The sequence below is a fragment of the Accipiter gentilis genome, chromosome 6 (genome assembly GCF_929443795.1).
Source record: "Accipiter gentilis chromosome 6, bAccGen1.1, whole genome shotgun sequence".
NCBI lineage: Eukaryota > Metazoa > Chordata > Aves > Accipitriformes > Accipitridae > Astur > Astur gentilis.
In genome coordinates this window covers 5416799-5442668 of record NC_064885.1, presented here as the reverse complement: position 1 = coordinate 5442668, position 25870 = coordinate 5416799, and the positions used below count along the sequence as shown (strand labels likewise).

The 25870-nt window shown below is 41.1% G+C and overlaps 1 protein-coding gene across 1 annotated transcript; it reads right to left on the bottom strand.

The window, feature by feature from the left end:
• Positions 1–4511: 4511 nt before the first annotated feature.
• BLMH (bleomycin hydrolase) lies at positions 4512–24584 on the bottom strand. Its single transcript, XM_049802810.1, has 12 exons — positions 24474–24584; positions 24131–24328; positions 23556–23665; positions 22747–22888; positions 21391–21479; positions 19997–20089; positions 15962–16117; positions 15287–15445; positions 15123–15190; positions 14583–14700; positions 12040–12109; positions 4512–5514 (listed from the first exon to the last, which is right to left on the bottom strand). The coding sequence occupies exons 1-12, from the start codon at positions 24484–24486 to the stop codon at positions 5363–5365; spliced, it is 1368 nt and encodes a 455-aa protein (XP_049658767.1). The 5' UTR covers positions 24487–24584; the 3' UTR covers positions 4512–5362.
• Positions 24585–25870: the final 1286 nt, after the last annotated feature.

Sequence of the window (25870 nt, the reverse complement as noted above, 5' to 3'; positions counted from 1 at the left end):
CCCCCCCCCCCCCCCCCCCCCCAATTAATGTCTTCTGCAGCAGCATGCTCTTTTTTCTTTTTCTTTTTTTTTTTTTTTTTAATTTCTTGCCAAACAGTCTGGAGCCTTTGGGACATAATATAAATAACAGACTTGAGATTTCAGGCAGACACCTCAACATTATGACACTTATTTATCCCACATGTGAAAAACTTTCAGGTCCTGTACTGAGTCAGTTCCAAAATTTCATTAAATCTTTTGTGCATTGGTGGGCAAAACCCTAATGATTTAGGGAAAGTATGAAAAAACAAGAGGAAGAAAATGAACTTTACACAAGACATAACTTCAAACACTTCCACAGTTCTCAACAGATAGAGCAGCTTTAGATTTCAGTTACCAATGCCTGCACAAGAATGGGAAGCATCAATCAAATTACCTAATAACAGTAGTACCAGCTGTGCTAAGAAGAGATTAATAATAATCCTGCAAGCATGTCTCTGATTCACTGCCAATAAGAGGATAGGAACAATCTTCCAAATAACACAAAACAAACAAATCCTGAGTATTTATTTGTTCCCATCTTTTGCTTAGTTAGGAATCAGACTACATTTAGAAGCTATTAAGATTGGCTTTGGGATAAAAGAAATTCTGATTGTCTTTCCCTGCTATTTTCTAAGCTGACTGTGTTGGGATACACATCGGGGAGTTAGATGAGTTTTGGAGAGGTTTTGCTATTTCCACTACAACTGCTTTGAGAGCACATTTGGGTGGAGAAATCTGATCCTGAGAACCTACAAACTGCCACTACACGTAACCTCTCCTCCTGCTTCTTCCTTTTCTTAGTTAGCAGTAGTTAATATTTTCTGACTTTTGACTTTTCTCCACCTGTCAGAGAAACTGTCTTTGAATTACCACATGAAAACTACATGGTTTTGTTGACAAACTGGAAAAGGAAACTACCTGTTAGATGGCTGGTTTCTCAACAATCCAAAAGCCTTTTTAAGGATTTGCAAAGGATATAAACTAAAGGAAGAAGCAGCACTGAAACACAGTGGGCATGAATTGGGTTTGGTTTTTTATTCTAACCCAAGCATCTTTTTTACCAGTTGGATGTTAATTTACAGTTCGTAAGGCACAGAGCTTTCTTTGCTGAGAGACTAAACCTGTAGCAAGCTAGGCTTATTTCCACATTATTTCCATTCCATCAGTTGGAAAGTGTTTAATTTTTGATCATCTCTGAACCATGTCCTGCAAAGTGACAGGAGTTAAGTAGCCTGTTCCTCGTTTACATGCTGCCATACTACCCTGCTGGAGAGGTGCTGGGCCAAGTCTGCTAATCCATTCTGTCATCTCCAGGCTGTACTCTTAACTTCCATGCACCTCGGAAGAGACTGAGGTTCTTCTGGATCCAGTTGTGCCTCATGTTATGCAGGAAAACTTCCTCAGCCTCTGTACAGCGCATATGGCCTCTCAATCATCTGCTCAACTGTCTCAATTCTTAATCCCCCAGATGAGGACTGCTGATCACATTAGTGATTTTTCCTTTAGGACAAAAGGGCAGAGTGATCCGGTAAACATCACATCAACAGGAGCTGTTAATGGGAAATAATTTTATACATACTGGGTTTATTCATGTTTCAAACTACTGTTTAAAAACAAGCCCACTTGCCCTAAAACATGACAGTCTGTTGTATGGATAACAAAGACAGCTACTTAGCAAGAGTGCGCAGCTGTTGATTCTTACCAAAGGCACAGGACTGGTTTTCATGGGCTGTTACCACACATTAGCAAAAACAGAATATCCTACCTAATATTGTGCCAGTCTTGAATTCAGAGTGTCATTAGCATGAACCTTAGAACAGTTTGTTCAGCTGCCCTTAAGTCCTCAAAACAGAAGAAACACAGCTCTCGCTTTGACAGATCTATTTCCCTTCCTCTTCCCCATTCCTTCTTACAAAGAACTTATAAAACTGCTGGGCACAAATGCAAAACCGTTTCTGCCAGATTGGCTTCATTTCCTATAACGTGTTTTAGCCATGTGGATTTTCTGTGCTTATTTGAAGGAAGGGAAAAAAACATACTATTGTATAAGCTGTACAGGGAAATATCTGGGCAAGAGTTGTGGAGATAAGCACATGCTGGACAATACTTTTAAATACTCAAATTAACAAAAAACTGGCTTGGAAACAGTTTTTAATTTGTCAAACTCAATCCTCATCAGTGCTGCCATGGACAACAAAAATGTTAGTCAGTTAAACTCAGGAGAAAAATTTAACTCTCTTTGGCTGCTATCCCCCTCTCATAGATAGCATAAAGGAAATAGAAAAACTAGTGTAATGTCATAAGCAGAAAGATTTTGAAAGACTAAACCACTGACCTTTTGGAAGAAAAAAAAGGCCCCAAAACACCACATACATTAGTCATAATCAAAATATTGTGCTTAATACAGCTTCCCAAGAGATTTGGCTTTGTTTCAGGGGCACCAGGGTTCAGCATCAAGTACAAGACTGTTTACTCGCCTTGATGCAATAACACAGCATGAGGTAGAGACTGCGCATCACAGACCTGTAAAGCCAAAAGAGACCTGAAAAGATCATGTGGTCCACCCATTTGCCAAAAGGCAGGGTCGACTCTACCACTGCCACTTCTGACAGGTTCTTCTGTAACCTGTTCTTAAAGATCTCTGCCAATGGAGGCATCACACATCCTCAGGCAATCTATTCCAGTTCTTCACAATTTTTATCACCAGAAAGCTTTTCCTAATCTCACTAAATCTTGCTGCAGTTGAAGACCATGACTTTTTGAACAAAATTCCCTTCTTTAAAGCATCCATTTATGAGTTCAGAGCATGATGTGTCCCCATTTCTCTGACTAAACAGCCTTTTACTAATCACAGTTTCAAGTCCTCTGATCATTCTTACTGCTCTTCTCCACACTCATTTTGGTCTGCATTTGACCTGAGGTGGAGTACCCTAAACTAGATACTGTGCTCCAGCTCACTCCCCAACAGTCTTAGGCAGAGCTGGGTAACTTTGCATCTATTGGAGGCTATTTCTCTGTTTATACACCCCAATGTTACATTACTTTTTCTACAAGAGTATGTGATCAACCATGACATTTTTATATTTTTCTTTCCACACCACTCAAACTTAGTTCACACCTGTTCTGCATACTCTGTTTGCATATCCAGTTACTTTTGGCTAGGCACTGTTCCTTACATGATACATTTGCATGGCTTGCTAGAGATCATATTTTGATGAGCATAGAGTATAAATCAGAAATGGTGGCAAAATATTTTGCAATAATGTGATAATTAAGTATATTTGACAGATCAACCATTCAACAATATCCTGTTAATTAAAGGGTATGCCCAAACTTCCAGAAAGATAACCATTTGATGCACACATGTGCCAGTCAACACTGTAGAAAGCAAGGTCATCTACCTGTCTGGAGACACAGAAAAAGTTCTGAGCATTGAACTTGGAGTCTTCTAGATTAGGAAAATCTAGAAGCTATAGCTTTACGTTATTGCTTCTGACCATTGCTACTAGAAAAGGCAAGCCAAGAGCAACAGCCATTTGCTCCTGTACCTTCATAGTTCTTGAGATGACAGAAAACCTTTTGACATAAGCCCAGAATAACAAACTGAATTTTGCTAGAAGGGCATCAATTATTAGTATCACTGTACTGCCAAGATATATTCTGTACATCTCCAGAACAGCTTTGTTACCTCTGCAGAAAACACTGCAAAGGGCACAGACTCTTAAAACACATCACTCAAGGACAGTAACAATAACCTCCTGCTGCTGTTCCACACCAAATTATCTTCTCTAACCAGCACTCCTGCCCACTTCAGGAAATGTTAATCACAGCAAGTTGAATCATCTTGGATGATGCCTAGACAAACCCTAACCTGGATTTAGTTTAGCAGGCAACATGCAGACAGGATTTAGCTTGGCATTTTTAATATATGTAAGTATGTACACATACATATACACACACATTTGTGTAACTAACCTAAGATACACTTTGATAATCCTTTAATAACTTTCTACCTCTGTAGTCCAAATGGCAGAAAAGTCAAACCAAATTGTAGAGTACCATGGCCATACCAAACATCCTTTTTTTGCTTGCACTTAACTTAAGCAACATCTATCTGCTACCCATGGTAGCTGGCAGTTGTGTTTGTGCAGTTATCTTTACTTACCCTCTTACTTGCCTGTGACTAAACCCAGTAAAGAACAGGAAAATTGTCACATTACACAGAAAGACAGCTTGCCATTTTGGCACAATTTAAATCAAAGGATTAGTACTGTGCTCAAACTATTTGAGTGCCTGCAGTGCATGAGATACTATGTTTGTGTTTATCTTTGTTCAGTGAGAAGAGCATCTTTGACTACTGAGAACATAAAGCAGCATGTTTTCCTGATGTGCTCACATTCTGGCTCACTTAGATTTGTTTGTGGGTCACTAATTTCCCATTTCATTAGTCACATGAGTTTCATTTAAAAAAAGAAAACAGAACTGTACCAGTCACTTTAGAAAGTGTTTATTCAAAAGCTTCATAGCACCATCTTGGTTTTTTTAAAACATCCAAATAAAATGCAGCAATTAAAATGTGTTTGTTTTTTTTTCTGTTGAGCATGACACTAACTCCACCTGTGAACACTTATAGTTGTTCTTGCTAATATAACCGAAAAATAGTGCTCCTGTGCACACAGGCATAGCGCTGGGCCTTGATATGGGTTATCCAGTCCTAGCTCAATAATGGAAGAATAATAAGTGAAACTGGAAACCCCAAGGAAACCGTTTCCACCCAAATTCTGCTGGAAGAGAAAATTTTCTAAAAGATAATTTTTAGCAGTTTCAATTCTTAGGTCCCCTCCAAAACTGCAGCAAAACTAAAATGTAAATATATAAAATATTTTGGACATTCTTTTATGGTACAAGTCGGACCATGGATGGTTAATTTATAGGTATCTTGATGTATTTGTTCTATCACCTAGCTGTTAATTCTAAAGGGCCTTTTGTGGCCATCTTTTCTAGGGAAAACACTGGTCAAAATAATTCTACTAAGTTACTACACTGATTTTTAGTAAAAATTTAAAGTAAAATCAAACTGCCATTGACAGTACTTGTAACATGTTTTCATTATGAGTTTTTTTTCCTTTTCCCTTTTTAGTTTTGCACAGTAGCCTGTCTGAGAGCTTTATTCAGCCAAGTCAGTAAAGCGCTATTTCCCCAAAACCGTTAACTTACATTTCAAGAATACGGACCATGCTGAGTGCTTGGTCACATTATCATTTGGCTATGGCTTCCAACCACTGGAATTCTCTATTGCATCTACTTCTGGTTGACCGTTAAGAGGCAAATATTCCGTAGTTCACTTGGCTAAAGCCCCCATAGGGTCCCAAGCTGGCAAAACAATTGGTTCCTGCTGCATCACTGCCAAGATGTCTTCTGGTACATGCTTCTTATCCACCACAACTTCATACACGTACTCAGAAAACCAGTCATCAGTCATGATCAGGTAACCTGGAGATGAAAACAAGTCATTACAATAGAGAACCATTACCAATACAGTGAAGCAGTCATATATACACGTTTCACCTATGCATTACAACCAGGACCTAGTCATACTTCATATCTCTCAAGACAAAGAAAAAAATAATCAAAGAAATTAACATATAGGCTAACTGGATGTACTTCATGTGCAGTAAAAGACAAGCAAGAAGCCTGCTAGGAAAAACAAGACCCAGAATATTCATCACTTATGCTTCCTCTGTTAAAATAGGCATTGAGAATACTCAAGTCAATTACAATGCCTTAAAAAAAGAAAAAGGGCATTTAAGGCAGAATGTATGATTAACTGAGTCTCTGGCTTTAGAAGTTTTCAGGACCTTGTTAAGAAAAAGGAAGTTTTCCAGGTGAATAGCCAAACCATCTTCAGCTTAAGAACACTTTGCTGTTTTAGTTCTTGCAGTAAGAGGAGGCCACCTGCTTTCCTCAAACATAAAGCCACTTAAATCACAATTCGGCTGAACTAAATCTTAATTTTCTCCCTTAATATAATTCTTACTGAGAATTTCAGTGAACAGCCTTTGCACTGGGGTGGGGGGGAAGTCACATTTAGAGTATCACAGGTTTTAGCAGAAAGCTACTGTTGGAAACAAACTATTCAAGGTGAACTGAAAATAACAGTGGCTGGGAGAAAGAAAGCATTTAGAAGACAGATGAGAAGACTTTGTGTAATAAAGTTCCTCATGTCCTTATACAGTATCATCACACAATCAAATGAAACAAGAAAATGTCCAAAGAATATAGACAATAAATGCATCTATCTACACCATCTTGTTTCTAAAGCAAGAAATCAGATAATTCCCATAAATTAAAAACCCTATCAATTGTAATCCAAGCTAGAAGCCATTTTGGAAACACTGCCAAAAGGAGCTGCCTTGATTATTCTCTCTTCAGGATATGAGTTCTTGGGACACACAAAAACCTCTCACTCCCAAGAGCCAACAAGTAATTGCACCCTGAGAGGATAATGAACTCTGCTTCTGACATCCTGTATCTCAAAGCTTGACAGTGCTGATTAGGATCGCAGTGTCTGAACAAGAAGGAAACATCAAGCAGAACTTCAGAACATGCAAATAAGTAAGGTCGCTCTTTGAGAAGAAGGCCTGTGCCCAGTGTCACAATGAAAGCCATTATCGATTTCTTCATTAAAAGGAGACACATACTTTATACGCAGCAATATATATACCTAAGAGCCTGCCTAAGGCAACCCTGAGCTCTGCACTCCATCCAGGTAACAGGCAGAAGTAAAAAAGAAACAGAAAAGTTTATTGCATTTCTGGGCAGGGTACACAATAAAGTTTTACCTCAGGTAATTAATTGATTGCTTCAACTCAAACCATTTGTATGTTAAGGCCAGAATACAGCAAAGAACTTGGAACAGCATCACCTTGTAACAGAACACAGCACCTGACTACAGAAGTGTACTCCGCTGTGTATGAAGCTGGTCCACATTTCTCTAACTTACCCAAAGGAAAACCTGAACACACAGCATTTTAAAACTGACAAGATGCTGGCCAGGGAGAGGTCAGTCAAGCATGAACAGCCGGTGAGTTACTGCATAACCTATATTTGGGCACCTGAAAACAAAGCCCTCGGAAGTTCCCAAAGGACCTAGTACAAGCCACTTCATGCTTGTGCCGTAACTCCTCCACAGGGAGGACAAATTAAATGCCTTTCTGTCATAGTGTACTTACGGGATGATACATATATACACACATATACAAATACAGACACGAAATGTCTACAGTTAAATTCTTAAAATGTCTTCATGCAGAAGAGTATGCATGCAACAGCCAGTACAAGAGATTAAAAAAGTCAAAAGGGAGCTGACTTCTAGCTGGAGATGTATCACAAGAAAGTTCTGTTCATGCCAAAACAAGCAGATGGACCCCCTATCAAATGGATGTGATAGTGTGATTTAGTGTTCCCCTCTTGCTTGCTTTTAAAAAAAGATATCCGATGGGATAAGCTGGGTTCAAAGTGAGGTAATAATGTACTGTGTCTCCAGAACAAAAGAGTAAGCAGAATAATTAAACTTGCCTGTATGGTTGACAAAGTGCCAGTAAAACAGAGAGGAAATATTTGACTGGGAAGTGACTTTTCTAACTCAAAAAACAAGCAATGTTTGTCAGCAGCTGTGTTCATTTCTTGAGGAAAAACAGAGAGGATTCCAAGAAACACTTTTACAACAGATATGAATGTAATTACTAAATTAGGAGAGGCAATGCTAGGCTATTCCCAGGGCTTCCCCTTCTCCAGGACAAGTGCTACCACAAGAATTCAGTTCTGCCCACTCTGCAGAATGTATGTAACTAACAATACCCAAACTAGGAGTCACAGTCTTTCCAGTCCTGCACCATGCAAATCTGGGGAAACAGGTGTCACCTGGCACCTTAAACTGTACTCAGAGCAAAGCAAGAGGGACCCCCCATGTGAAAAAAAGCCACTTCTATTTCCTACCAATGAGAAGCCATTTGTTTGCTTGGTTTTTTTAATGACTCAAAATCTAGTCTCTGGTGTTTTGTTGCAGGCTGTACCCTTTATCATCCTGTCCAAGAAATAACAGAGTTGGGGCTTACTTGTATTCCCCACACCCAACTGGGCCTCAACTGGGATGTGCCAAGTTTAACATCATTCTTGGCTGTCTCTTTACTGATGTGGATTCTGATTATCTGCACCGGACTTAACCAGGCACAGCTTCCCAATTCCTTAACAAGGCAGATAAGAAAAAAAAATCACTGCCGGACAGATTCAGTGGCATAGCAAGAGAGCTAGGACAGACTACAAATCTTCACCCTCCTACACCAACTAGTACTGGACGCTGAAGAGTGAAAAAGCAGGGCAGGAGGAAGAGGAGGAAACCCTGTGAAGTTACCTCTTCTAATGTTTGAGAATAGACTCTGAAGAGTATGTCCAATTGCCTTTAGCTCAACAGTGGGTTGTCTGGTCATACCTAAGGAAATCATTCAGGGATTCGCCTCCCTGAAAAAAGTAGTCTGAAAAAGAGTCAAGCTTCCTAGTTCTGATGGGATTTTCTGTCAAGGCACTTTTCCAGGCAACTCCCTAACCAAAACAAAATATAGACAGTGAGCAAGACTTTTTCCAGAGACTGTGGTCTCTACCAGTACAAAACAGATAAATGACAGTGACTCACCCAGAAAAGTTCACATAGATGGCATGCATACAATACATGCATACAAGGTACAGGCAGGGTTTATTCTAGTCACTGTGGGGTCCTATTATATTTCAAAAGGAACAACTTGCTCCTCTTAAATGGCTCTAGAAGAACTCATTCTTGAAAAGTGAATCCATATTTGGAAAAGAGATGATGTCTAAGGAGGATAAACTGTTACTGCAAACCAAGTTGCAAGTTAAGTTTACAAAGCCAGTAAACAAGTTGAAAGTAATAGGCAAAGAAGACTAGGTAACTGGGTTAATTTAGTGTTATTTCGAACTTAAAGGCTGAGGCACTACACTTTTCATTTCTAGTTGCTGTAGTTCTTATTTTTTGATTTTGGGTTACATGCTTAAAATGAAGCCAAAAATGCATGCTGCTCTCCACATGTATTGATCCCAGCCTCCACAGTGCCATCAGAGCATTCACTGATGCTCCAGCCCAGTAACGCTAGCAAGAACTGCCGCTGTTCAGTCACAGGTCAACAGGTACAACTTTTACTAGCAGTGTCAGGCTTCAGTCTACTGCACTGTGGTTTGGGAGTAATAGCCAATATCCTGAAATTGAGTCCTGTCTTTCTCCAGTTCTAATAAAGAACAACTTTGAACCTTGGCCAAGGAGCATATATGGGTAGCACAAAGTTGCTGACAGACACCTGTTAACTTCAGAATGTTTGGAGTACTAACCAAAGTCCACGCTGAGCAGTTGTAAAGCAAGCCGAGTAAGGCACTTCCTGCCTGGAAGCATTCCTCTATCACTAGTAGCATCTAACATCACAAATCAAGTATCTGGAGTGTCTCAAAATAAAGTGTTCTGACAATAAGAGCACAACTAACCAGGCATTTTTATATTTTATATTCTCTATTATACATAAAGGTGCTTAACAAAATAGTTATTAGTTCACATTTGGAGGCAAGGAAAGTTTTGATGTTACTTCTTTCTAGTATTGATTTGGCTTCTTTACTTAATCCAACATTCCAAAGTATATTTTATTACTGCCACATTGATGAGCCTTGAAGGCTGAACATCAACACGGTTTCATTGTTTTTTCAAGACTAAACATTTTTATTGGAATACTTTGCTGTGAATGTATATTGCTAACTAAGAACAGACACCACTGCAAGACCAAGAACATAAATTAAGACACTGCTCCAAGAATATTCTACATTTTAGTTAGCTGTTCATGTGTAAGATACCAAAAGCTTATGAATAAGACCACATCCTAAGATAGAGTTTTCTGGAAATAGTCTATTCCCAGAAGAAAAACCCTGACATCCTGGGAAATTTCAGCCATACCAGATCTTGTGAGCACAACATTTGGGATTAATGTGCAACAGAAAAATGTGGTCAGCAATGACTACTGTGTTATGCCGTGGGACACACTGAAGTCTGGCTTGGCATGCTCATCAGTGAGCTTATGGCATGGCTGAGTCCACATCCGCCCCCGTCTCAGATAGGAGATGACAAAAATCATGGAGTTTCCTTTCACTCCATTTAGGAAAAGCTGACTGACCGCAGGCCTTGGCAGACCAAAGTAGAAATGCTCTCACACCATCAGCCCCACTCACCGAGGGCCAGAGGATGGCAGAGCTGGCCCCCCAGACCAGGCAGAGCAGCACTCTCCAGTCATTCCCAGACTGAGCAGGGAAGCAACTAGAAGCAATTTCTGAAACCACTGCTCAGCTGTGACTCACCATTCTGTCCACACTACCTGCCCATGTGCCATGCCAGGCTGGCACATACACCCCGCTACAGCCCTACAGCACTTACAAACCTTTTGTAAAGGAACAATAGTGCAGGCAGGCTGAGACAGTCCTCAACAGGAAAGCAAGTTCACACAGAAAGCCTGGCATGAGCGGAACTGCATGTTAACAGTGGATTTTGTTGTTACTAGTGCTTGTCATACCAGAGAGAAACACTGCAAGGATGCTGCAGGTCATGTTTTCAGCATGGCTTCAGAAAGGCAACCAGAATTACGATTTTTTAAATAATTTTTTTTTTTTTTTTTTACAGACAGGTGTTGAAGCTAGAACAGTTTACATTGCAGCTGTTCACAGCACAAGCTGGAAGCAGCCATACCCTCATTTCCTCATTTACAAAATCAGTACGTAAAAGCTTGCAGTGATTGATGAACAGTCCTTTAGAAGACAATATAAACCATTTAGGTTTCACACATGACTCAGGAAGATTAAGTAATATCAGACACAACCAGTATGAGGTCCCAAAGACAAGACAGCAGGAGTGTACAGATTCAAGCTGAGCTGTCACCAAAAACTTTAGTACACTTAAAGGTATTGCAGTGAAGTCTTTATTTCTGCTTTCATACTAGAAGGAGAAAGCATTTCTATACAGTGCAGCTCTTGGAAGTGATCCTATCTTATTTGATACTGCAAAGCATTTCTTATCTTTTGTCCCTTTATTAAAAGATCAGTTTTACATGCCCACTGGAATTCTTGGTATCTCAGAAAAGAAGTACTACCATATTTTCAGTCTAATGCTACCAGCTTTTCCAGACTTGTGTTCTGCAGCAAAAGATTATGAGCAACAAAATAGCAATGGTTCTGTTCTCCCCGTCACACTTGTCAAACTCCTACCACTGCTGGGTTTTTTTGGCAGGGATAGTGGCTGGCAATTTACTTGTGATCAACAGCAAACTGGTATACACTGCTTAGGAAAATAAGCAGCTTTACAGCAATAAACTAATCAACCTTAAAGTTATAATGAAGTATTTAAACTTTGATAAAATATGAACTTTATCTAAAGTCAACTAGTATCTTCCCATACCTTCCATAAATAAAATGAACAGTTTGGTTATTGGATTGTCAAAAGCTGTAGTATAAAGACAATATATGCCCAATATCATTAAGCTATATTCAGAGTTCCAGTTCTAGCCCCCAACATAGGTGCTTCTGTCAACTTTGTCCTCCTGCTCTTGGGACCAAGATGCCCTGTCTGTCAAACAATGTCAGCATCAATCACTTAGGGCCACCTCCCCAAAATGCAATTGCCTCTACAGTTGAAGTTGCAACCACAGTGTTGAGTTTATCCAGTGACATTTCCTGCTTCTCCATTCAATGTTTACATTTGGTTTACTTGCTTAGATGTATATCCCATTTAAGTGAAGAATGTTTGTCTTCCAGGAATACAGTACCATAACTCAGTGATCCTACATGCTGCTTGCAGGCCTGTTTCATGCATGTCCTGGTGAAGGACACACAGCATATCCCCTTTCCCCCCTTCCACCTCCTTATTTCCAAACACTAAGTTCAGCTGCTTTCTGTTCCCATTACTATAAATTACTTTACCTTTATTACCACGGTCTTCACCCCAGGAGTTTTCCACTCTCCATTTTTCAAATGCCTCTTCTTGCCCATCCTGTGACAAAACAAGTCGATGGCTATTCAGTAGTGAAGGACCATGCAAGTTTATAGCAGCCAACCCTTCCAAGACTAAATCCAGCACCAGTAAACCACAGAGCTCCACTCCCAAAAGCCTTACAGGCATTGGCAAGTTTCAGACAATGGTTTCTTGCTAATGGTTGGAGAAATGCAATTTTCTCAAATACTTGTCTACCCACTTACATAAAATATGAGGAAATGTGGTCAAGAAGAGAGCCTGCAATAAATATTTATTTTAACCAGAAAAATTAAACTCAATTCAAGTTCGGACTTAACTGACTGACAGAATTTAAGCAGCCTTCCCTATTGCCTATCAGGGCATGGGGGCCTTCTGAAATGCAGAATGCACAACTTGCTCAAACTAGGAATGAGAGGAAAGGAACAAGGGCAATGAAGCAACTGTAACAATTTAGAACAGTATTAGTAAGAGCAAGTGCGAACACTTGAAGAATCTAGCTGAAGGATACAGCTCCAAGTCAGGTGCTTTGCAAGTTATACAGGACTTCTAACAAGCATGAAGTATACTTGACTTCGTGTTCAGAAGTGTGCAGTAATCTAGCCTGCATTGCGTGTATCTGAAGTCTGGTTCAAATCTACCAAGTACATAAAAGCACTGAAAACAGCTTCATAGGCTTGCTGTGCCACAAAGTAAACTGTTCCTCCCTTCAAGCAGCCTCATGAGGAAATAGCAGGTCCCTTGAGGAACCAAAGAATAGCTATTCTTCCACTACTAATTTTTTTTTTTTTTTAATACAAAAAACTAACCGGGAAAACGCCCCACAAATCCCTTTTTAATATTCAATGGAATATTGTTGTATTGCTTCTATTCTCACTTAAAAATATAGGACAGTCCTTAAAATGAGACATAAGAGCTACCAGCCCAAGGATAAGTCAACTCTTGATGCTATCAGACAGAAACTGGGATGAACACGTTTATGAACATGAAGTTTTTAACCAAAAGGTGCATTTAATCCACAGCAATTTATATTGTAAAATTGTAATAGGATTTTTTAAATCTTCAAAGCCTTTTTATCAAGTAGGTAAATCCACAGTATTACATTTTACAACAATTTATCAAAGCTCCTTTAGATTAAGTTAAGGTTTAATATAAGACAACATGTTCAAACAAAACATAGAAACAACTTAGTCCATTTTGAATGTGGAAAAGCCTCGAAGTGCTGAACTTGTTCTAGGATAATTTCTTTTAAATGACCTTTTGATTTTAGGGATACCATCCATCATATACTGATCTTATACACATCCTTTTCTTAAAGAAAAGAAGTCACGTTTGATCACATTTTATGCAACTATACATTTAGGCATGCAAAAGTATGAATTTGAAAATATAGACCATAGACTATAGCTGCCAATGAAGTCCAGCCAGTAACTGGCTACAATCAGTACAAACGTATACACTTCAGCTGTGAATAGGTTTTGAACACTGAAAAGTATCATTTTTAGTATCTAACTGAAAAACAATGAAGATTTCTTTTAAAATACGTTCAATGCAGTCTGATACACAAAACAGAAGTGTTAAGAACTGTGAACGCAGAACATAACAGGAAAAATTATATTAGGTTGTAAAAAGTAACTCAGAAAAACTCCTATGACTCAGCAGTCCCATCTCAAGTCCTCAAAACCCAGAGCTTAAACAAACTTTTTTCAGTTATATGCACACTGTTATTTCTTAAGCCAAGGTCATGTTGGACAGGAAAAGATCACTTCAAAGAAACTTTAATAATGACAGCTTCTGGAAATAAATGGAAAACATCAACATTGCAGATAATCCCAAGTTGTAAATTTTCACGTTGTTCTTTTTACTTTGTATGTGCTTTGTTATACTGCCAGGAGCAGATTCAGTTGTGGATTCATCTCAGCCTACTTTTTGCCACAGAGCTATTTTGGACACTGTTTTCCTTCCCTAATTATGAGTAGGTCAGAGAGCTCACATGCCAGCAAGCTGCAGGAGGTTAAGACTGTTGCAAAGTGCCTCCTACTGGCATTTTAACAGAAGGAGCTTCACGCTGTAAAATATGTATTAGACTAACCCATGCAGTGGGACATGGTAGGAAATACTTGCTGTCTTACTGGATTTCCTGCTCAGCAAGATATATCAGAATCTGTTAACATAGGTTTTCTGGTATCTTAAAAATAGAAGCTGACTTTCTTTTACCTTTCTCCAGTAAAAGTTTGTGGGCAGAAGGAAAGAAGCCCTTGACTTGTCTAAAATTCTTTCCTCCCTCTTAAATATTTATAGTTTTGAGCACTCAGACACAAACAACACAGGCAGAATAGACAACCTAGGCCTTGTGCACCAGGGTGTTGTGGCACACATGCTGAACTCTAGCAGAACAGCTTACACACTGTGAATGAGCCCAGAACACAAACAAGCTGCCAGAATATTCAAATACATCCGTGAAAGCATCAGAACTTTTGGAGGGAGACTCTACCTTCTCAGTGACAGCTGTCAGGACCATGGCATGGGTCATCATTGACTCTCCAAAGATTAATCGTTCTGCTTTGTTCATGTTCTTGACGGAGACACCGAACACCAGCTCATGATTAAATCTATTAGAAAACCACATAAGGAATATCAAAAAGGATCCAGGGAGAATTCTCACGTAAATCAGGGAATCAGTAGACTGCACTGTCCCAGAAGCCAGTGCACAAGCATGCAAGTTCAACTTGTATTTTTAGTGTCAGAATAAATGCAAAAAGTAACCCCTTTTGGAGTTTCTCTCACCAGATACTAGACAATTCAAATTAGTAAGAATATTTAACGAACACTTGTAGTGCCTCTTTAAAGGATTCAGATTTTAGCTAACAAGTGAAAAAAAAAATCCTGTTGCTGCCGAGTTACTTAATTATACTCTTCTGGGGTATATAATCTTAAGTATGTACAAATTAGTTTCTCAAACAGCTAAAGTAAAGGACTGTTTATGTCCTAGCCAAGTATTCCAAATGGTATTCTGTTTTGATTTTCTACTTACATATTCATGTCATTGATTCCCAGCTTGCCATAGAAGTGCTTTGCAACATCGCAGCCAAACCACACAGCCTAGAAATAGAAGGAAGAGTCATGTCTAGGCCATATCCCACTGGTTTACATTACAACAGTTTCACCATGCCATCCATGAAGAAAAAACAAACAAACCTCGCCATCCTTAATAGACACTGCAGCTAATTTTTTCAAGACATCAACAGGCTGGTTGTTATAGAGTGTTTTCCTCCCTCCTACCATGTTGCCCAGGTACTCCACTGTATACAGCCTGTTGTATGGGTTCTGAGGCCGAGGATCATTCACTAGACAAATCTGCCAAAAACCAAGATATCATAAATTAAAGTGCAACTTAACAGAAATCTTTGAGAAGTAAATCTAGATGGATTTCAGAGAATTGCTTTTGTCCCAGCTAGCTGTCTGTCCCATTAGCAAACAAGCCACTTGGCTGAAATACCAGGCTTTTTAAGGTTATGTTTGTTTGGTTTTTGTTTTGTAAGTTCACCTCATAACTGTGGCGTAGAGCTTTGCATGTTATTCTTGCTCTCTAATTGCTGTCTTACAGCATTTTATGACTGATTGGATCATTACATATTTTATCATTACAAAATCATCACGGAAGTGCAGTGCGAGATCCCAGGTAATTGAAGGGTAGAGCACAAACAGGAGAATGGGGAGAATAAACACAGGGCCATCTTTGACTTGTGGAAGCGATACCCATCCCATATGGTGCAGTTACAGGGGTGGACAGTACACTTGCAACAGTGGAAAATGAGTGGCTTAGCAGCAAAAAAAGGTCTCGGGAAGCTACTGCCTTTCAGCACCCCCAACCTTGTCCTCCATGTTGAAGTAAGGCTTCACATGCTCATTGTAGAACTGGACCGGTGTCAGAGGGCCATATTTGTGGTAGTTCTTCTCCTTATCCCGGAACTCCCAGCAGAAGGTCTCCGGAGGGCTGCCCAGGCAAGTGCTCACTATTCTGAATACCTGGCCAGAGAAGCAAAGAGCTGTGAACTTGCTGAAACATGCAGGTCTGCCTCTCCTACCACAGCAATGCCACTGACGAATGGATTTCTCCACATGAGAACCAACTGGAGAAATGGGATCTTAACGGGCACCTTTGAAGAACATGAATAAATGTACACACATGGATTATTCGCATTCGGCTCTGGAAATCTAGGTGTTTCAACAGTTCAAAACCAATCTGAAAGGAAAATCAGCAGAATCTCTCTCCATTCTCACGCTCTACGTTCTCAGGCAAACCATCAGGCAAAACAGAAGCTTAAGGTTGAACACAGAAATTCCAAGTTATCCTAGGAATGCAGCAGCCAAAAGCAAAAGCCAATACACTGCCCAGTCTCATTCCAACATTTCATCAGCAGTTCTGAAGCTCCTCCAGGATACCTTGACAGTGGAAAAAAAAAAACTTTATCAAAGTGATTCTAGAAACGCTTAAGCATTCAGCATCACCTGTTCCACCACGTGGTTTGCCCCATGCAGAGACAAACCAGACCTTCTAACATGCATGCAGCAAAGCATTTTATCCCAGTGTTTCCCCTATACCAATTCCTTTTTTCCTGTAATGTTCATTTGGATTTCAAAGATGGGCCTTTGCTTCTTTTCAAAAGCCTAGAATAATCTTCTTGTCTGTTTTAATACATTTAACAAAGTCTCTGTTTAGGGTTGCGCTGGCAGGTTATGTAATTTAATTCAAGATCCCTGCCTGCTGACTGTGACCATCCTTTGAAGCTGGCAGCTTTCTATTCATTTTTAGCACAAAAAGTTGACCAGATTAAGTCATCAGCCTCCCTATAAATCAGAATATGAAACTGCACTTTAGAATCACTACTGTACTTTCTCACAGGGCTTATCATAAAATGTGCTAACTCATAGGCAGTGTAACCAGATGACTGTCTTTAAGGATATTTAGCAGGACCTGCCACAGGTACTCTGGGGACAGAGAATTCAATCATATTTAAATGGGTTTGAATCTGTTTTACTTCAGCTAACGTTGGTCTACTTCAGCTCTGTTCACGTCTCGAGCACAAGACTTTTCCCTGCAAGGAACTAACAGGTTATTTAAAACAAGAAAAGGGGGAGTCAAATCTCAACTGCACCTTCTGCACTAGGATCCAATGCCTGTGGTTTGTGCCAGCTTTCCTAGGCTGTCAATCTTCCCAATTTCCTCTCACTGACTTTCCACAGAAGAGGAGACAGAATACCTTTCCCAAAGCAGACTTACTCTTTCTGGAGCTAGTTGAGCTGATTTATATGGATCCTACGGCTCCGTAAGAACTAGCTTTGTGCTAGTGTGCACTTTGTGCTGATGGTAAAAAAAAAAAAAAAAAAGAGTGCAATGATCATGCTAAGTAACACTATTTGGCTGTGCACAAAATACAAATAAAGGTGTTCTTGCTCCAAGCAATTTAAGAAAACAAGTGAAGAGATTAATTATGTTGAAACAAGGGTGTGGGCTTAATTTTTTACTGGAGGAACTCACACATTTATTTCTCAATAAATATGTTAAAGAGCAAATGTAAATTCCTAAACTAATATAAATATTTAATTTTGCACAGACTGCACAAAAGGTAGCATTTGCTGTGGATACACCCGCATTACCTTAGACAACCCCAAGTGGTGAGCAATGAGGCTACAAAAACAAAATAAGCAACAAAAATGCCTAAGAGGAGAGCAACGAGCAAGCAGAGTCCAGCCAGAGGAAGGAAAACGATGGAGACAGAAGTCTCAAGTTAACAGAGGCAGTAGAGCCTAGGAATGGCCTCCCTCAATTGTTTTGCTACCACACCCATCGTAAGCCATCTCTTAGTATCTCACAAGCTTCCTCTAGCAATATTTAAACTAAAAGGTGACTTATATCACTCTAGTGACAACTAGAACCAAGATAAAACAAAGATATAGTGGCTTAGACTAAAAAACAAAATGAGTGAGGAAGGGAAAAGGACACTCCCGATAAGGAATAGTCTACAAAGGAGAACAGTAAAGGAAGAAAAAGTCAATCACATGCACTGCACTGATTTCAACTTCTGACCTGCTGTGCACTGGTTTGATAAAAAGAATGTTTATACAGTTCTGGAGTGAATATTTAATCTTGTGTTCCAGTACAACTGCCCCATTTTAACTAAAGCACTGCCTCCCAGCATGAGTGAACCAAGATTTGCTATGGAAATAAAACTTCGCAGAACAAAACCAAGTTCTGCTTTGCCACATACAAAAATAGTTGCAATGCCACTTATAAACACAGGAAATAAGACTGATCTCAAACTTCTAAAACTAAGTGTTTTTAAAGTATACAAGACAGGTGCAATTGTACATTTCAGCTACAATGTTTATTGAAAGTAAATCCACTTAAGCTGCAAACCACTATTACTGCTGTGAGAGGAAATACTGTGTTAACATCAGAGAATTAAGCACAACCTTTTTACAGAACAAACTGCAATCAGTTAGTGAGCCTTTAATGCCGGTTCCAGGATTCCTTGACAGAGGGCAAGAGGCTCTAAACAAACAAAGAGACATTTTGCAGTGAACTGTATGTCATTGGCCTAAAAATGAACATCTGTAGGAAGCTTTTTATGTCTGCTGTAAAATCCTCCAAGGGCTTTTGGAGGCACACACTGGATGTAAGTTTTATTAATTCACTTTTGAACTAAGTGCTGATTGGCAACATACTGGGGTAGGCTCAAAGCACTGAATTACTGTTGCTACTAAGGCATATATTTCAAAAGCTTGTTTCAGTAATATAACCCAAGGAACACAAATCAGTTTTCTTTTTTAACCTAACCTTAAAATTAGATAAAAAGAAGCTACAGGTTTTTACATGAAGTGCAAAGGTGAATTTCCAAAAACCAAACCAACACATTAATCAATATTTGCATATTAGTGGAAGTGCCTGAAGCTTTACAGAAATAGCCCAAGTTAGGTTCTGCCTAATACTGATGTTTACTGGATTGCAGAAAGACTAACACACAACCAAAACATTTGATTTCTTGAGTCATCTAAAGACAGACATTGAAACCACTGGGTCACTTTGCCTTGTATGTTTGAGAAACAAATTAAATACATACTTTTTTTGTTAAAGCACAAGCACTTGGTCAAAATAAAACATCCTGAACTTTTAAAATTGCTTTTGGCTATTTAAGAATCAAATATGAGGACTACTGAATGAGAAAAGTGACATGCGGCACTATCATATTCAGTGTGAACAGATGGAGGGCCAGCCACTACACACACACTGCATACTACAGACTTGCTGATCGATTTGATTTTGAGTTAATTCACACAGCCAGAAACAGAAGCTGTGATTCCTTCCTCTACTGCCCCTCAGTATCTGACCACAGCTGGATTCAGCCTTGTGTTCAGCTTGCATCTTTTCCATTAATGCAGAGAACTCCCTTTTGTTGTTCTTTTCTGCTCTCTTGTGGGGAATTTCTGCAATAACACTTGTGCTGTAAGATTTTACATTCAGAGCCATCAGAATGCAATTTTCAACCTGCCTCTTTCCTACTATTTATAAAAGCCTGATAGGCCACTATTTCAATCTCTCCAGATACAAAAACCAGCTTTCCTACAGAAAGGGGCAGACGTATCTGTAGAACATCATAGTTTTAGAATCTATAAATTCAAGATATTTGGAAGTATTAGAAAAAACTCAGAATGAGATAAGCAACAAACCACTTCAAAAAATTCACTTGAATACCTCCAAGCACACTGCCATACAAAACACTCCTAGTTAGGCAAACAAAAGGCACTTGTTTTGTCTGATCCAATAGCTACCGAAGAGTAAGCAAGAAATCTCATCCATTCTAGCCTCATGTTCCAAGAAGATTCATGTCACACAAGTATATTTACCTCTTCTATCATCGTGTCCATTGCAGCACAAATTTCTCCTTTAATTGTTCCACTTTCCACCATGTTTCTTAGCCGCAAACAGTATTCTCTCATCTGTTTAAAGAGAAAGTCATTTTATTATAGGGGTATGAAAGGTGCCACCTAAACAGTTTTCAGGACTTCCTATCTGGTTGTTTCAAGCACCTATTTTACTCTCCGTAACATGTTTTCAAAGTGAAAAGAAAATCCCTTTCAGAAGGCTTTGTTAGATATCAATTCTTTAAAAAAAATAAAATCAAGATAATTCACTGATTTAAAAGATCACAAAAAAATAATCAGAAATGAAGAAATAGTTGTAACTTAATTACTATTTTCCAACCACTGATGTGAAGCTTACAGCCATTTTCTTAAGGCTTGATTTCTTTCAGTTCCATAACTGATGCCGCAACATCCATGCACATCACCACCTCTGTAACTCACAGAGAACAGACTGTCTTCATACTGTAAAATTTATTTTGCAATTCTAATGCATAATTGATCTCTTGGTTGATAAAAAGAATGGAGCATTTCCCCACTGCATGCAGAATTGCAGTAAGAGCAGCACATGCTTCCCATTACTGTCACCATCCATAAGGCCAGGAACAGTGAGTGGGGCTCCCACAAGACCAGCTGGTTTGCAATGTTCAAGGCTAGAATAACATTAACACTGTTCATTACATTTAAGCTCATTTCAGCACACATTTTACATATTTTATGTGGATTTCAGCAGGCAATTTTCCCTGAGCATGTAGCATGTGAACTGGAAAAAAATAAGCAAAGCCCACTGTAAAAATATGCTTGAATTGCCTTTTTATCTAGCTACCTACACTAGCATCTTCCCAGATCAATTCATTCCTGTAGTTCAGGGAGCGAGCTTACACCTTCCTTCAGACAAAGCTGCACACTTCCATACTGAAAGCTTATTTTTAAGATTCAGTGTTTTGAAAAATACTTTCCATCAAGTTTGGCAGTAATCTCTAGAAACCTTGGCATACTAGTAGATGAAATACTGAGGGGGTGGAAAAAAGTCACCTAGATGCCAAGTGCTAGTTTTGCAGAAAGACTTAATCAGCCACATATCAAGAAATAACATGTTGGAAATTTGAGGATTAGGAACAATCGCTACTAAAAGCATGTAAGGTACTTTCAAGCTACTGAAGCCTGGGAATGGCCATCTTCCATAAACACACCTTCCTGCTCCATGTTTCAAGATTAACATCAGACTTTGCTGAGACTTTAGGCTGTTTTTTGAATAAAAGCAAGTTAAGTTGCTGAGATGCACTTAATACTTAAGAGAAATTAGGGTGGCTAGGAACACTCGGAGCAGGTTCATTCCCATTCCTTCCCCTTAATTATATCATCTAAATCAATTTTACCTTATGATTCAAGATCTCATTCATCCTTCTAGTAGCCTCTGTGGTATGAGACTCCGGGAAGTATTTCTTGGGGACAACACCATACTTCTCTAAAAGAAAGTAATAAAACTATGGGTTAACAACTGCGTTTTCCACACAGTAGGTGCTCATGCTTCTGCTTATACCCACGTAAAAGCTAAATATAGTTGGGTTTTGTGCAGAGATTATAAGGGAAAGTCTCTTATTTAAAGGTTACAAGTATTCAAAGTTTACATTTTAATTTGTGACTGAATCTTGACCTCTGATCCGCATTCCACAGAGGTCCCAAAAAGTGGAATCCCTGAGCTGCTCAGTATCATTTAATTCAACACTTAAAAGTTCTAAACTAATTAGTGCTTTTTAAGGAGCTCTCTTCACCAGAAAAAAAAAAACTGGTTACTTGAAAATTAAGCTCCAGAACTATCTTCTAAAGAACTGGGCCTCTTCTGAATTATTCCATGTATTTTATCTAAGGTTAAGTGACTAACCTCCCATTCTCCTTTCCTGTTCAACATATATAAAGCACCAGCAGCAGCTCACTTGCTTCCTACATTATGGTACCAAAGATCACACCACACGAGGCTCTGGATGTAACAGCAGCATCCAAAATCTTCTCTGCCTTGATTACATATTTGTAACAATTGGATGGGGAAAAAACATAACCTCCAGGCTTCAAAGAAGCAAATTCCTTTTGTGATTCTAAACTTATATTGTTGCCTTGTTGATTTACAAAGGTGTCACATTGTTTCACAATACAAATGAAAGCAAGCGCTAGTGTAATTCAAACACAGAGAAGTATCTCCTTAATCCGTGTAAGGAAGTTCGTACTTAAGCTGGATCTTTTCAAGACCAGCATTGCCACATTCCACATCATTTCCCTCTCACTGATCTTTATACCATCTTTCTCCAGGCTGCAACTCTGTAAGTAGTTTTGCTTCTGCCTTGTAGACACACCCTAGCCTAGCAATGGGTTTTTTTCCTTACCACATGCCCTAAAAATTGTACACATGGATATAAATAAACAATGTCGAGTTGATGACTGAAGTAAAAGGCGATTGAACCTTTTTACTAAATGAAAAGTCTGGGATATCTAATTACTTCTGTTGAGCTTCTACCATCATCAGCAATATGGAAGAGTGAAGAACCCAGACAAGATTTAAGCCTACTACTTATAAACTGGCATGAAAAAGGTCTTTGATTAAAAAAAGGTAGTGGTTAATGGCGTCATGTTCCTTCACAGACTCCCAGGTCTCAAACTCAATTTCTTCTTCTATTTCGTTCCTCATCTCAAAACAACGTGCAATTTCAGGAAGCACTCCTAGTCACCAGTTCTCTTACCAATAATGTTAACCAACATATCCCACTGTCCACCATCATTCGTGGGATTAGAGAGCAGGAACTGTATCAGTCTTCCTTCCACAGGCTCCTTTTTCTGAGCTGTTTCCACAAAGGCATTTAAAAAGTAGTAACAACGTTCAACCTGAAACAGACAGACAGGAAAAAAACTTTCAAGTCTGACATACTATGCATTAATTGCTGAGTATTCGGTTCTTCAAATTCCTAACTAGGTAAAGCTACCTTCTGCTCATCCACTGAAGTCCTTATTTTCCCTCTAGCATTCCAGGGCTTATCCTATAAACTTCTTTCTGTTACAGACCAAATGTTTAGGAGTGAGTTAGTACAGAGCTGGAGGGTAGGGGAATAGGAAATATGAAACAGAAGTTATGCAATGAACCCTGGCCCAAACTTGTACTAGATTTTCTCTATTTCCCTTAGGGGGAAAAAAAGCAGGCACACAGCTGGCAGATCAGTAGGTCACAAATGCAACCGAAACCTCAACAGAAAGTTAAGAGTCACATTTCCCCTGAGCATCCTACAAGTAACTTGCAAAATACGCAGGACACTTGAAAGAAGTCTTTTACTGTTCCAAAACATGAACATCTTGACAACTTTCTTCTCAAGCTGAAAGTCCCACTTTGCTCGACCTACTTTTAAAATAGGTATTTAAACAACTTTTGAAGTTTCTTCTCACGTATGTTTTCCACCCGGATTGTTAAGACAGCCCAGCCTAAAAGAAATTCTGCCCCAATACTAACTGCCAATTGCATAAGCTGTCCTAGCACAACCTGCGACCTGTGCTACTGTACCTTATCCCAGAAAAATAGATACGACTGGCTGAATTCGAACTCTTCAATGTTGTATTTCTTCATGAAAGGAAGACGCATTGCATTGAGACAGGAAAAGATCCAACATCTCCCTGAGAGATCAAAGGAACGAGAATTAAACTGGAATGTCTGTACTCCAAGAGCTACGTAAGGTTTGCTGGGGTTTTTTTAAAGACAAGATTCACGACACCGTTGCGCCTCGAGCCTTTGGCCCACTGTTCTGGCTGAGACCGTACATACCGAAAAAGCTCATAAGAAGTTCACAAACCTTTTGCTGCGAACGCAGCTCTCTCAACTGATTTTATCTTGTACTACACAGAAGGGAAAAACAGGCAGCCGCCGCAAGTCTAGCGACTGTTATTACCTCAAGAGGACGCTGCGGGGATTCAATTTGGCTCCGAAGCCCTCCGAAAGGACTCCAGAGGCAGCCATCGCTCCCAGGAGCCCAGTCACCATGACATCATTCATTCCCCAAACGCCACAGCCGCCGAAGGAGCAGCCCCCCCAACCCCCACCCCAACCCCAACCCCCCCCCCGGCAGCCAGCGAAGCCCTTACCGGAGTTCTTCTGGTTGGTGACGGGTTTGCCCTCGGCGGGGACGGCGTGCTGGAAGACCTGCACCGTGTCCTGCACCACCTGCCGCTGTAAGCACACCTCCAGCGGGTCGTTGCACGTCGCCACGTTCTGGGCCAGCAGGAACTGCGGCTCGGCCCGCAGCCGCCGGCTGAAGGCGGCGGCCTTCTCCGTGCTCAGCCCTGAGGGACAACGGGCAGCCGTCACCGCCGGCACCGACATCCCCAGCCCCCCCCCCCCCCAAAAAACCGGTAAACCCCCCCCCCTCCCCCTCCTCTCCACACAGAGAGCCCGTTGCCCCGGTAACGGCCTGGCCCCACCCCTCACCGCGGGCGTTCATGGCGCAAGGCGGCGCGAGCTGCCGGCACGGGAAAACGCCGCTCCACCGCCGGGGCCCACCCGCAGGTCGCGCGCCCGGCCGGAAGCGGCTCTTATAGACCCGGCACCGGAAGTAGGAAGAGGGGCCACACACCGGGGGTGGGAAGGGGGGGGGGGGAGAGAGAGAGAGCGCGCGATTCGGCGCGGGGCGGGAGGCGGACGGCGCGCCGCGAGGGACAAGATAGCGGCGGTTGCTCCATCGCCTCACGCGCGCACACACCGCCCCCCCCCCCCCCCTTCACTCTGCCGCCCCCCCGGTTCGAGAACGTTCGGCGGCGTCGCCTGAGGCAGCGCGCGGCGCTCCCGCCGCCCGCCACCGCCTCGTCCTCCTCCTCGCCCTGAGGAGCTGCAGTGCTGGCGGGCGGTTTATGGCAGCCGCCTTCCTTCAGGGCCGTTTGGGTGAGGGGAGGGAGGCAGGCGGGGGTGGGGAATCCCCCCCCCCCCCCCCATCCTGCCGCCCCCCGGGGCTGTAGCCCCGCGGTGTCACCCCCTGCTCTGCGGTTCTCTGTCACCCCCTCTACGTGTGTCGAGACCGGGCACCTGGGAGCGTGAGCTGGCACCGACATGGCGGGGTGACGGCCCTCCCTGAGCACAGGCAGACGTCAGTCAAGGACACGCTCCGGATCACGCTGCCGAGGCCTCCTGTTGAGTAACAGCCCTGCTCCTCCGAGAAGAGTATTTGCGCATCGCAGGCTCAAATAGATATACAGCACACGGTGTTCATTGATGGGATTAGTAATCTACCGTTCCAAGACACGATGAGGCCTTAAAAGTTTGCCAGGACCTTCAGAAAAACACTTGAGTGGCATATTTGCTGGGGGCGGGATAGGCTTTCCTGATGTGGCAGTGCTGGAGCATTCACGCTGAAATTTCCACTGTGTATTGAGCACTTGGGGCTGCTCCGAGCCCTGGGGTCTGCTCTCAGCCAAGGGAGATGGGAGGTGAAACAGCAGCGCAAAATGCTGGGCGACTTTCACCCTGGCCAACAGAAGTGGAGATGCCCATAGGATTACCAGGCAGGGGCAGCAAGTTGGGTGGCTGCCACCCCTAAAACCCTGTGGAATGGCATTGTAGGACGGGGCCAGGAAAGCAGCTGCCAGCTCGACACCTCACTTTATTTGCGTGCACCAACATCACAGTCTGTGGCGACCCAGTATGGATTGCTCTGTAGACCGATCCACAACCCGCATGCCTGACTGCACGTATGTCCTTGTAGGAATAAGCATAGAGAGCAAGATCTGGCAACAGCTCAGGGCAGCCCATCCCCGTGATCGGTGCTCTAAGCAGTAGGTTAGAATGGACAGGCACAAACAAACACTTATATTTTGAAAAGACCATATAAACTT

Coding starts and splice junctions, on each gene's coding strand:
- BLMH (XM_049802810.1), bottom strand. Junction 21,480..22,746: donor TATGTTGGTTAACATTATTG/GTAAGAGAACTG, acceptor ACTTTCTTTTAG/AGAAGTATGGTGTTGTCCCC. Junction 15,446..15,961: donor ACTTCAACATGGAGGACAAG/GTTGGGGGTGCT, acceptor GGTTTTTGGCAG/ATTTGTCTAGTGAATGATCC.